We start from the raw sequence: 13,837 nt of genomic DNA, 5'->3' as shown, positions 1-13,837 counted from the left end.
CACAGTCACTTTTACACAGGGAAAAGTGAATTTAATCCTGACTAAGCATATACATATTTTAAGTCGTAACATTTATGAAAAATATTTTTTACAAGATGTGTGGAAATATTTTTGTTTACCAGTTTTTAGTAGTTTTAAAATAAGTATGAGTTCTTTGTATGTTTTATTGTTGATATAGAGAGGCCAAGAATTACATCAGAGCCTCAGGATGTGGACGTTACTTCAGGGAATACAGTGTACTTCACTTGCAGGGCTGAAGGCAATCCTAAACCAGAAATTATCTGGCTTAGAAACAAGTAAGTTTAAAAGAGGAAGAGAGAAATTTGATATAAGTACATTTGCCTGAGTGTGTGTGTGTGTGTGTACATTTCTGGGTGCATGTCAATGTGCAGTGTACGGTAATATGTGAAATAGTTACAGCAAAAACATGCTATAATTAAAATGAGCATATGAAGTAATAATGGCCTATATCTTTTTTATTAGTAATTCTGAACATTTAAATTGGTAACTAGAAAGTATTATTACTCTAGTACTATTTGTAAGATGTTCAGCTGCAAAGCTGCTCACACCTGTAATACTAAATCATTTATATATATAAGTACCAGCCAATCCACTGTGGACATGTTGCATGTACAGTCTGCAGATTACTCAGCATTTGCATGTGTTTTGGGACAGAGCAAAAAATACCTTTTTTTAAGGACTCCAGCTGGAGAACTCTTTCTAGAGCCCTAGCTTCTCTGAGGTAGCTACTCCCAAGGTGTAGCTCTGTCCCTGGAGAGGAGGGAGACATCCATTTTCAGCCTCATGAAATCAGTACATGGGAGGGCAGGCAAGTCTTACAAGACTGTAGTGTAATTCAGGTTGGAGGAGGTCTCCAAGGTTGGAGGAGGCCTCCAGTGCAGCCTTCTGCTCAAAGCAGGATTATACCAGATTGCTTTGGATGGGTCTTAAAAGCCTCTAAGGGTGGAGATAGCACAACAGACTATATTGCCCACATAGTCTGGGCAACCTGCTGTATCTCTTTCCCTCATCACTTAGAAGATGGGGGAAGGTTCTATAAAGGGTAACTATCGTTCAACAGCCCAAGGGCCAGCCTGCTGCAGAGTGGCTGCTCAGGCTTTGCCCAGAGCCTGGCTCCCTCCAGCTGTGCTGGGCACAGCACAGCTGGACCTGCCTTGTGCCAGCACATCACCTCATTGTCCATGTACAATGGACATATGAACTGTGAGTTTATCATCAGCAAATCAGATTTTGGCTTAATAATGCTGTTATACAAATGGAGAACCTGACCTGAAATATAAATTCCCTTACAGTTTATATAAGACATGTTAGTTGCTGATGAAATGGTGTGGTTTAGAGACCTGGTTCTATATCTTTCTGCTGATGTCAGTGAGAACCCCTTGTGCAGCAAGGGTACAGCTTTTATGGAGTATGTCAAGAACAGAGCCTTGAACTTGAATAGTATAATTATTTCTTTAAAATTTTCTCTGGCTCATGTATTTATAATACACAAAGAAAACGCATTCAGAATACACATAGGAGTTTTAAGAAGAAACTTGAGCTTGGGGTGAGGGATTATTGACTCTGGCTTGTTTCCTGGCTGCATGAATGAGAGCTAAGCTCTTTGCAAGGTAGTTGAATATGGCAACATTTCAGTCAGAAGCCATCAATGTGGTGAGCAGTATGTTGAATAGATCAGTAGGCTGGGTTTTGTACATAAGGGGTGTGATCTCATCCCTCCTCTGTGCTTTCCTCATCATGTAGTGAGGGGTGGACTGAGGAAAAGTTCCTTTAATAAAACCCCTTAAGACTTCTTAGGTTACATCGCAGAAACTCATCCATGACCTAACCTGAAGACCTGACCTTAACTTATATTTTAAACCATTACAAATTATATTAGGTTCATTAGTGCTCCTTGAACAATCCAGGCACAAAGATAGTTTTGTAACAACTAACCTCTCTCTTAGTAGAAAGTATCTTAAATATTGAACTTGCATGATATACTTCCAGTGGAAACAGTTTTAACTGTGTTATCAATTAGAACAGCCTTCTAAAGGCCAGATATGTGCATTTGTTCACTTTTTTTTCCCCTGTAAGCTTATCCTCATATAATTATTTCAACTTCTCATTTTGAAGATGCATTACTTGCATAAACAAAATAATTTCATTATTTGTTTTTAATCTTCTTCTCTTTAGGAGAAAATTTAAAGTTCCATTATTTTTAACAAAGTAAAACTTTTTTTCCCCCACAAGTTACTTTGGGTAATTTATCAATTTATCTCCTGGGTTTTGTTATTTGGCAGTTTTCTGCACTTGTGATTTAAAGGTTTAACTCTAGCAGATCCTTTTCTTCTCAGTAATGAGCTCAGTATGAAAGAAGATTCCCGTCTAAACTTGCTAGATGATGGAACATTGATGATTCAGAATACTCAAGAAACAGACCAAGGCATTTACCAATGCATGGCAAAAAATGTGGCTGGAGAAGTGAAAACTCAGGAAGTTACTCTTAGATACTTTGAGTCACCAGGTAAAGAACATTAAGTCTGAAGTTTGTATTCAGACAGAGTTGTTTTGATAATAAGATTACTAAAAAATAAAATGTTTTAATGCCTGAGGTGTAGATTTGTTTGGCTTGGGTGTCTTAAGAACTAGATCATGAGGCTATAATATCCCTAGAACAAAAATGCAACTCAGCTGGTTAATTAATATGTTTATTGTAGTATGCAATTTTGATAATAGTCTCGTAGGCTGTAGAAGGGTTAGGAAAGGAGGCTTTGCATTGCAACATTGCTCAATGCAGTAACGTTCTCTCTGGATACCAAAAACCACAAGCTGCTGAACTGGCCACTCATGGAAGCTTCAGCACACCCTGTGCAGCCATCCTTGCTCAAGAGCCTTTTAGCCCTGTCTAGCCAAAGCGTCATGTTTGGAAGGACTAAATTCCAGTCCAGGACTGTAATATTTTTAAAACACAGACTTTGCTGTGAGAACATTTTGTTTTGAAACAAAGAATCAGGTAAACTTAAAATGTCACTGCAAATTATTCATGTACTTGAGAAAAGTTACTTAAAACGTATCTTAATCAGTTTTGGCTTTTGTGGACTTAGAACAATTTTTAGCCTGTTTGTGTTTTGGGTCTCAATGTCCATGCCTCTGAAGAGACCTTTATAAAGATCAGGATAGGAGAACAAAATGTTTGAAAATTGTTTTCATGGGAGTTGAAGAAAAAACATCAGAGCAATTATGAGCTTTTTTTTTTATCTATTGATGTCTGGAGTTAGATGAGATTTAAAGCAAGGTAGAGTTTGCATCGAGATTAGAGGTATGTTGGAACACAGCTATTAAACCCCCCCAGGTGTCCCCAGTTATAGACTATATTTGTCTAATTTAGAGCTGTGCAAGCTAAAAGCTGCATTTAGGTATTGCTGTTTTCTCACAGCCCGGCCAAGTTTTGTGATTCACCCACAAAATACCGAAGTGCTGGTTGGGGAGAGTGTTACCTTGGAGTGCAGTGCAACCGGCCATCCTCAGCCACGAATTACCTGGACCAAAGGCGACAGAACCCCTCTACCAAATGACCCTCGTGTCACAATAACTCCATCAGGAGGACTTTATATACAAAATGTAAAGCAGGAGGACAGTGGCGAGTACACCTGTTTTGCAACTAACAGCATAGATAACATCCATGCGACTGCATACATCATTGTCCAAGGTAAATAATGTTGAACTAGGAGAGACATATTACTTGAAATTGTGTGGATTTGTCTTTTCTTCTGAATTGACAGAGCCAAACTAAAAACATAAAAGTTTTTACTTCTAATTGCACTGTTTTAATCCATAGGGAAGTTGCTAAACATTTCACACAGAGTAAGGTATTATATACTATTTCCCTGAAAATTATGTTTCATTGATTATTATAAGAAGTTTAATGTTTTCAAATGTTAATTTCTTATGTTTTGTTTGCATGGAGGAACAAACAAGCAGTGTCAAATTTTTGAATTATTAAATATTTTATGTAACAGGCAGCAATGCTAGAGATTAGAATTTGTGCCTGGAGAACTAGAAGTGGAGTTTTGAATAGAGATCTGTGCCACTTTTTTTTGTAGACACTTCAGTGAATGTGGAAACGTTTTCTGCTGAGTTTGGTAGGAACTATTATTCTACCACCTGAGACATTTGCGCAGCTTTTCTGCAAAGCAAAAGTCAAAGTACTCTAACTTGTGATTGCAATAATTGTGATATTGTATGTCAATAGTGTGATTATAAAGTATTTGAGATCAACTATCAAAGTCTCCTGTATATGTTGATAATATTTTTTGCAAACACTTTCATGCTGAAACTTTTATTTCCAAAATACTTTAAGTAACCTTTAAATTTGTTTGCTTCTGTCCTCATGTTAAAATCTTTAGCTGGCAAACAGTTAAGATTACAAATTCCTTCTTAATGAGTTCTAAAGATATACAAAACAACTTGTCTGTGTGGTTTGTTCATTTATTATTTACCAGTGGATAATTGTGTTTTGAGAGCTGAGCAAATACTTCTCACACTGGTAGTGCACAGTGTTACTGCAGAATCTGGCCCATGCTCACTCATTGCTTTCATGGAAGAAAATAAGCAGCTCAAGAAGATTTTGATTACATTACATTTTCTTCCCAATTTAACTGGGAAGTTTTGAGAGAAAGAGAAGATTGTATTTTTAATCCAGGGAAGACTCTATGTTTGATTCTTACTGTACCTCTTGTTTTGGATCTGTGACAGTAGATCCCACATGCCTTCACTGACATCAGGGCCAGGTTGTGAGAGAGATGCTCCTTTTGCAAAAGTGGCTTCCCTAACTCTTTTCTCTCTAGGGGTGGCAATATAAAAAAATTCAATTAGCATCTCTCTTCCCTCTAATATGTGCTATTTCAACTTACACAGGAAATAGTATGTTAATTTAGTGATAAATTTTTTAAATTTTTTTTTTTAATGGCTTTATTTTCTCTTCTGTAGCTCTACCTCAGTTTACTGTCACTCCACAAGACAAAACAGTGATTGAGGGACAAACAGTTGATTTCCCTTGTGAAGCACAAGGTTATCCCCAGCCCGTTATTGCCTGGACTAAAGGAGGTAAGTGTGTTCCATTCTTACTTTTAAACTACTAGGATCTTTTAGCAGTCATATTGGCATCACTTCTTTATTGAAAGGAACTGCATGTGTTTGTTTAGATGCTTCAGATGTCTCTGAAGGAAACAGTTTATCTCTTTCTCCTTCAGATGGGAAAGGCAAGGTGTCCCACAGGAGCTAGCTGTCCAAGCATTTTTCATTTTTAAGTAAAAAAGAGCCACTAAAATATATGTGTCCATAATAGATTCCTAATAATAAATGTTTAAGAAATATGAGGCAAATTACACATAGCAGCATGTATCACTGCTGTTGCACTGCAGAAGAAATGGAGATGACTGTCATTAACTGGAGGTCTGAAAATCGGTGGGATGTGCTCTCGTCAGAAACCAGAACAGTCCAACCTGTAACTGGCACCGGTGTACCAGCATCTCTGTCACTTAATGCACATTGACAGAAACTACAGGGTGCACTGTGCTAACTGTTTTATCAAGTTATGGCTCTAAAGGCATTAAGCCAAATCCAGCAGGAAGAAATATTGTAGTGGATGTCTTATCGGTAAGCAAAAATTCTGGTTCATTCAAGTGTAAAAACTCTGGCAGGCTAAATTACTCTTAGGAAATTCTAAATGATTGTACATGAAGCAGATTTTTAACAAACTACATAATTTTGATGCTGATAACGTCCTTGTTTCTCCCTCTATTTAGACTGCTCCAATCAAATGAAATGTCCAGAAAGGGAGGATAGGGTACAGACACTTATGTGCGTTCATTTTACTTATATTCCATTTTTTTCAGGGCCATGTGTATTTTTCTGTGGATTATCTAGGCCCAGACAAATGAGATAAATTGTGTCTTACACACATGGCAATAATATGACATGAACAGTAACACATGTTGGTGTTTTCATGCCTTCTCATTTGGATGCTTTAGCATGCTCCTTAAATGAAAATATTTATTTCTACCACAAACAAAAGAAGAGATCAGAATTATGATTGTGTGCATATGTATAATTTGTTTGCTTTTCATGTTTATCTTCTTAGAAGTAAAGGTTTCAAACTTTTTTTCTTGTTTGTTTTTGGGGTTCTTTGTTTTTTTATGAAACTTTATTATTTTCCAGTGTTTTATCAAATTTAGAACCTTCTGGGTTTTGTTTTTTCTGACACAAAGGGACTTTGTTGCGGTAAAGAGCAAATGATGTTGTCGTATGTTTCAGGAGGCCAGCTGTCTGTTGACAGAAGACACTTAGTTCTATCCTCGGGAACACTGAGGATTTCCAGGGTTGCCCTGCATGACCAAGGACAGTACGAATGCCAAGCTGTCAACATTATTGGATCTCAGCGAATCGTTGTATACCTGACTGTACAACCTAGAGGTACAACCCATGTACAGCTGCTGGGAAGAAAAAAAAGAAAAAGAAAGAAATATTTAAACTTGCACTAAAATACACAGTACCATTTGTGATTGTTTCTGAGTATATCTCCTTTTAGATACCAGGTGGTTTCCAATAAATAACATCTGGATACTTACCGGTATTTGTGCAGGGTATCATTCCTTTAGAAGAGTCTGTCTTCTGGGAAAGAGGTTTATCTGATTTACTTTTTTATTTTTGGTAAGAACTGGATGTTTGCTTTGAGGATGACAGTATTCCCATGCTTTGGAAGATATTTTATTTTGTGAAAAGTCTAGTTTCCAATGAGGCTCTATGATGTTAGTTAAATGGTGTTATTAACGTAATGTTTCATGTCCAGAAACAGAACTTTATTTTACAGAAGTGGAATGAACTTCACAAAGAAAAGTCATTCCTTTTACTGAAAATAAAATGATACAAAAGAAAGTCCTGAAATGCTAAACCCAAACCCCCAAACTCCATTTTTATACTTTTTTTTTCAATCAAGTAACTAAGTAAAATACTTCTAGGATAAATTGTAATCTTATTACCATTCATAATTTATTTAAGTACTTTGATGTTTATCTGAATTCAAGGAGATAAAACATGTAATTCAAAACATTTCTTTTTACTGACCTAATTTAAAACTGTATATTAGTAAAAAGGGCTCAAATGAGTTTAGAAGTTTGTCAGAAAAAAATTCTATTGATATTTCATAGTTCAGAGTAGATGGATTTGTCAAAATAGAGATTTTTTTTAACTGATATAAAATGTTGATTAAAATTATATAAAACAAGTATCAGTTTAAAAAAGTTTTACAGCTTTCCAGCTGGAAAAACTATAACTGCTTATATCCAGCTTTACACTGGACTTGAGTAAAGTTTAATATAACAATTTTTGTGCAGCTCAGGTTGCAAAATTCAGTGACCAAAAGATAGTAAATGCAATATTGAAGGCTGAATATGTAGCCTGAAATTGGTGCTCTCCACAGATTATTTGCAATGCTGTCTTCAATTGTGCAGGAAGAAGACAGTTTTTTTTCTTCTGGGCTTCTAAGAAAAGGACTGTTCAGCTGGGGAATGTCTAGTCATTGTTCACTGTGGTTAAATCATTATTAATGAATACAGATTAATGGTCCAGGTCTGTTTGCTGGCATGACTCAGCTCACATCCACAGAACCAGGCTCTCTTACCCTCTTAGTGCTGGACATCTGTCCCTGGATGCCTTATTTGAACTGGTTCTGGTCCTTTGCAGCCATTTGTGTACAGTTTACCAGTAGGGCCAGATTTGGTTGGTAGTATAAGTGACTGCAGTGGATATATATCCAAATACTTCCCTGTAGAAGCATAGGACTCCACCCTCTCCCACTCCCCTCTAAATATCAGTATCATGACATCAGTAACATAGCAGTATATGTTACAGCGGAAATAGAATTCTTAATGTCTTCATAATCCTGTGTGTGCTTCTCATGATGATATCTGAGTGCCAGGCATCAGTTTGGATTTGAAGAAAATTAGAGTTTAAAAACACATTCATTTTATTCACAGTGGATTTAGGTAACAGTATACTCTGTCCTTAGAATTGAAGGTGATGTTTTTATGTTTTAAGGGTTGAGGTTCATGGGTGTCATGGAAGGTAGAACCTCTGTCAAGACACAATGCCTCAGCCAGTCAGGCTGAGAGACTCAGCTGAATGAGTTGTGGAAGGTTTTGCTTTTGTGATCTAAGAAATTGCAGTTGTTGTTACTTAAAAAAAAATAAATCAACAACAAAAAAAAGATAACAGAAGTTAATGCAATATTAATTCCATTGACTTTGTACAGATTTAGCTATGAACAGAAATATTTTTCAGAGCTCTAAAATCATGGAACTTAAGTGGTTTTGACAACTACTAGCCCATTATGTTAGAAGTTAAGAGTACTTCAAAATCATCCTGAAGCAGATCTCAGGAAAAAGGTCAAAGAATCTCTAAGGTTGGAAAAGACCTTTCATCAAGTCCAACTGTCAATGTAGCATGCTCACCATACCACCATGTTCACTATTAAACCACGTCCTTAAGTGCCATATCCACACATTTTTGGAACACTTCCAGGGATGGTGATTGTACAACTTCCCTGGACAGTCTGTTCCAGTGCTTGACAAAGAAAATTTTTTCCCTACATTTAATCTAAACCTTAAGTGCACCTTAAGGGCATCTCATCTTGTTCTGTCACTTGTTACCAGCCCTTATCTGGACATGGTCCAGCACCACAATGTCTTTTATGTAGTGAGGGGCCCAGAACTGCAAACAGCACTTGAGGTGTGGTTTCACCAGTTCTGAGTAGAGGGGGACAATCACTCCCCTGCTCCTGCTGGCCACACTATTGCTGACACAGGCCAGGATGCCTTTGGCCTGCTTGGCCACCTGGGCACATTGGTTCATGTTCAGCTGCTGTCACCAGCACCTCCAGGTCCTTTTCCACCAGGCAGGTTTCCAGGCACTCTGCCTCAGCCTGCAGCACTGCAGGAGATTGCTGTGATCCAAAGGCAGCACCTGGCTCTTGGCCTTGTTGTACCTCATACAATCGGCCTCAGCCCATCTATTCAGCCTGTCCAGCTCCCTCTGCAGAGTCTTTCTACCCTCCAGCAAATCAACACTCTCACCCAACTTGGTGTTGTCTATGACCTTGCTTAGGGCGCACTTCATCCCCTCATCCTGGTTATCGATGAAAATATTAAATTGGGCTGGCCCCAATACTGAACCCTGGGGAACCCCCTTGTGACTGGCCACCAACTGGATGTAATTCCATTCACCACTATCTCTGGCCTGACCATCCAGCCAGCTTTTTATCCAGCAAAGAATATACACCATGGGAAGCTAGTTTCTTCAAGGAGAAAGGAATTTAATCCTTAAAACGAAGTTATAAGGAATTAAAAGTGTGAAGATAGACTCAGTAATAGATTTAGAAATGTTCAGTAACTGATAAAAAAAGAGTGTTGACCTACTTTTTGATAATCTTTTGCACAAGTTGTATTTCATACATTATCAGTGTATCATTTGGCTTTTTTAGTGACTCCTGTATTTGCCAGTGTTCCCAGTGACATGACAGTGGAGGTTGGCACAAACGTGCAGATCCCATGCAGTGCTCAAGGAGAGCCGGAGCCAGTCATTACATGGAACAAGGTACTACATATACAGTTATTATAGAGAGGCAGTGGCCTTTCCATCTCTTCATAATTAATTATTGAAAGTGCTCATGGTCAAATTATTGTTTCCTTTGATGTCTGAAAACATTACATGAAGTCCAGTCAATAAGTATTTAAATTGGAGCATGTATATAGATACTAAACCTGAATTTTATATAGAAAAATGTGCATATGGAATTATGCAAATGATTATGCAGACCAACTAAAATTCATAATGTATGCTTTAAAAGGTCTGTATTTAGTGACAGTTCTGTGTGAATATCCTACTAATATTCACACTTTCAATAATATTATAGATATAAAACAGTAAGAAATGCTGTATTGAAGCCATTTGCTAGTGCTAGGTTGAGACCAGCCAGGACAGGCTTTGGTAACTTTCTTTTGGCTTTGATTTCCATTGATATAATAATTGCAATATCAAACTATAGAGGATTAGCAGAGTTACCAGTGAATAAATGAGTTGCTAATATTGTTATTAAATTTTTCTAATTATATTCTTCCCTTCAATCAGAGAGTATTAGAAATTTACGTTAATGAACCGGAAGAAGCTTCTAAATGTATAGCACATGAAGAGCTGATATATATATATATATAATGCTCTTGAAATCTACTTCAGTAGTTAATTTTGAGAAAAATAAAATATGTATATTCTCAAGTGGTGCTATCTTATTTTTAATCATAGATTTTATGTGGTGAAAGCCTATTAAAATTCTTTGATTTATAATAATGAGTAATTTTAGAAGTAAAAAAATACACTGTACAATTTGGAAGTACATGTGATTTTTCTATATAAGCTTATCTAAACCTATCTGACTGTGAACTTTTTGGCATACACAGTAGAAATAAGAAATTATAAATAAAAGCAGAAGAGGAAAAGATGACAAAAAAACATGTATGAGCAGAAGTGTGTTTTGAGTTAGTAAACTTTGGGCTTCCCTGCAGGATGGAGTACAGGTAACTGAGAGTGGAAAATTCCATGTTAGTCCAGAGGGATTTCTCACCATTCGTGATGTGGGCACAGCTGATGAAGGTCGCTATGAATGTGTTGCCCGCAATACCATCGGATACTCCTCTGTTAGTATGGTGCTCAGTGTAAATGGTAAGATACATACTTGTGTATGACTTAGATTGTTAGATTTGTCCTAATTGCCTAACATGTAAAATGGAAAAAAGTTGTCAAAATGCTAAATTAGTTATTTCATTCATATTTCTATTTTTCTCCCAAGATTCTCTCTTTTTCCCCATATTTTAGCAAGACAATAATGTCACAATAAGAGTTTCTCTAGATGTTAAGCTCCAAAACCAACTATACTTTGGGCTCAAATTTATCTTTCAACTTTCTTCTTGAGATATTATGTAGAGCTTTTAGAATTTGCTAGTCAAATACCCAGTCTAATTTCTAGAAATAAGTTGATAAAAGTCTTCTGGCATCTTCAAAGCGCTTCATTGAAAATTAGGCTGCAGCTATTGCAAAACTGTTTAGGAAAGTCATACAGACCTTAAGAAGCTAAAAGAGAAAACAGAAAAAAAAGGAGAATATTTGAAGTTGTTCTAAATATTTGAAAGTAATAATGGCAAATAATAGTTATCAACTGCTACTATGTAAAAAATTACAAAAAAGCAGCAAAAGAGGCTAAGAAAATAACTTTGCTACAAAGATTGACCATAGTGCTTTTCTGAGTTATTGACTAAAACTGCTGATTTTTCAGCTTAATTTTGTTGGAAAGTAAAAGAAAATGGCATGATTTTCGTGTCGCAGTAGAGAATAGAAGACAAGATTTTTGTATCTTAAAAAGATTAGTATATAACATAATAAATATAAAAAGTATAAAAATTGTTTATATTTAATTAATTTTATTATATATTTTATTCTATAATTAATATTTATTTTTATTAAAATATAAAATTAGTATAGAATTCTTTGGTGTTTTGAAGATTGATGTGAAGATATCTGCAATATATTGGATGTTGTTTCCCAGTGTTATTTGGGATGTTCTGTATTTTGCTTACTAAATTGATAAAGAGGTATCAGTGATTTTTCTAATGTATTGTTTGCCATGGTATCAATAAAACTATGATGTTACCTGTCTTAGGTTGCTTTTAGTAGACTTTTAATCTGTACTTTCTTCTATGAAGAATATTTCTTTAATCTGTAATCATTATTCAGGAGAGAAAAATTGTAGGGCTAGGAATCATTAAGTAATAAGTTTCTATCTATATGTATGAAGTCAACAAAGGAAAGAAAGTCTATGAAAATCTGGATATGCATAGCAAAAAACTGGTTTTGTTTAGGAAAGATTAGCTAGTTCTCAAGTCACTAAGAGTGCTGAAAAATGAAATCATGAGTTGAAATAAAACACCAGTGGAAATGAGTTTCATTCACTTAGTATAGCTGTAAATTCATCATTATCTGCTGAAATCACCAAACTCCAAAACTACTTATTTACTGATTTGCAATAAATAAATATAATGTGGGTAATTTCTTCTAAACTGTAGCTTAAATGAACCTAAAATTAGTGATACTACACTTAATTAATCTGCATTCCATCTGAAACTGTAAATGAAATTTCTCCTTCAAACTAGTGGGCTCTGAGGTGCTGTTTTACTATGGCTGCTTTAAAAACTGTTGTTGTCAGAGGAACAAGGAGGACAAGTGGACAGATTATAAGTATTGGTTATTTGTTGTGTAGATAGTATTTATAATGGCATAGCCAGAAATGCCTAAAAACTTGCATGTAATAATTTCTTTTAAACTTTTATGAGTGTTTCTAAATCAAAACACTTAAGATTGAGACCAGATAATGGCAAGTGTATAGAAGCTGGGAACAGGTTTTGCTGGCTGTGTTGGATAATATTTTAAATAATAATTAATTTATATTAATATAAATTATATATATATTATAATAGATATAATATATTATATATTTTTACATTATGTATATTTTTATAATATATATTATATATTAATATATATTATTTTTATTTTCTTTAGCCATTTTCTTCTGTCCTTTCTATTGTTTTGTAAAAGTCATTCCCCTTCTCTGCCCAAATTAAAACAAAGTATTGTGGGAGACTCTTACAAGGAGCTTTACTAACATTTGTCAGTCTAAAAAAAAAGAAACTGCTAGCAATAAATACTCTAAACAAAAATCAAGTACAGAATAGCTAACATCTGACCAAGGTTTATAATTCAGCCCGTGTATACCATTAATCAGAAAGATAACCCTGCAAGTAAACACCAAGTTTACATCTATTGTAGACAGCACTAAGGAAAGTAACCAGCCACTGGATTTATACAGACTGCAACTTTGCTCTATTCAGGTCATCCAAGGCACGCAAACACTGAAACAGCTAAAATTTAAAATTTGAAGCAGTTAATGACATCTTCCTAAAATAAGTAGCTTATCTGATAGTGTTTCTGTATGGTTACTATTGAAAATGAAGCTGTCAAACAAGGTCAGTTGGTAATTAGGGCAGATCTGGGACTATTGCCCTGAGGCAGTGTGGAAAGGGTCAGCTGATTTTGGATGCTGGGAATATACTGCTAAAAGCCTGAGACTGGCCTCAGGGCACAGAAAGGGGCTTCATCTGCAGCTATAGGGTTCCAGGGACTGTTTTATTTGATGGTATAGAGGGTTAAGTTTGATTGAATGGGTCTAGACTATGAAACTCATGTAGACACAATTTAAGCTGACACTTAGGAAGGAATAATGAAAAGTTGCCTAGGGAAAAAAAAAAAAAGAAGTAATGAGGAACTGTAAACTGTAAACAACAGTTTTTATGTCAGATGATTTTGTACATCTGCTGATTTTATTCTAGTATACTTGCTTTGGACTTTTTCCCTACTTTACCCTTCTTCCTGTGTGACCTCTCCAATCTAAACATGCTCTGGAAATTGTTAGCTGTTGCCCCTGGATCTGGTAGTTCTTAGTTTAGACTGAAAGGGAGGTTTAGTCCTACGTAGTTTGTACAAACATCCAGCTGCAATTAAGCACTGCATAAAAAGGCCTATGCATTATTGAGTTTCCAGTGTTGTGTGAGGTTGTTAAATAGCATTTAAGCATGTGAGTTTTAACCTAGTATTAAGAAGATAATTTTAAAGTAGGGAACAAAGCAGTGATCTAAATTAAAAAAAAAAATACGTACTGCTCTTTAAAATT

General features: G+C 35.7%; 1 protein-coding gene across 4 annotated transcripts in view; it reads left to right on the top strand.

The window, feature by feature from the left end:
* Window positions 1–13,837, top strand: part of PXDN (peroxidasin) — an 82,582-nt gene that overhangs the window by 44,195 nt on the left and 24,550 nt on the right. For all 4 annotated transcript variants that reach the window (XM_088052663.1, XM_005521894.3, XM_088052666.1 and 1 more), the window contains 7 exons: window positions 179–296; window positions 2,358–2,527; window positions 3,440–3,712; window positions 4,993–5,109; window positions 6,319–6,477; window positions 9,542–9,654; window positions 10,620–10,776. In XM_088052663.1, the coding sequence (XP_087908789.1) occupies window positions 179–296; window positions 2,358–2,527; window positions 3,440–3,712; window positions 4,993–5,109; window positions 6,319–6,477; window positions 9,542–9,654; window positions 10,620–10,776 (1,107 nt within the window). The remainder of the gene's footprint in view (window positions 1–178; window positions 297–2,357; window positions 2,528–3,439; window positions 3,713–4,992; window positions 5,110–6,318; window positions 6,478–9,541; window positions 9,655–10,619; window positions 10,777–13,837) is intronic.

Source organism: Pseudopodoces humilis, chromosome 3 (genome assembly GCF_049639895.1).
Source record: "Pseudopodoces humilis isolate 2021_Gansu_Grassland_sample_001 chromosome 3, ASM4963989v1, whole genome shotgun sequence".
Classification (NCBI taxonomy): domain Eukaryota; kingdom Metazoa; phylum Chordata; class Aves; order Passeriformes; family Paridae; genus Pseudopodoces; species Pseudopodoces humilis.
This window is presented reverse-complemented; position numbering and strand designations above follow the sequence as displayed.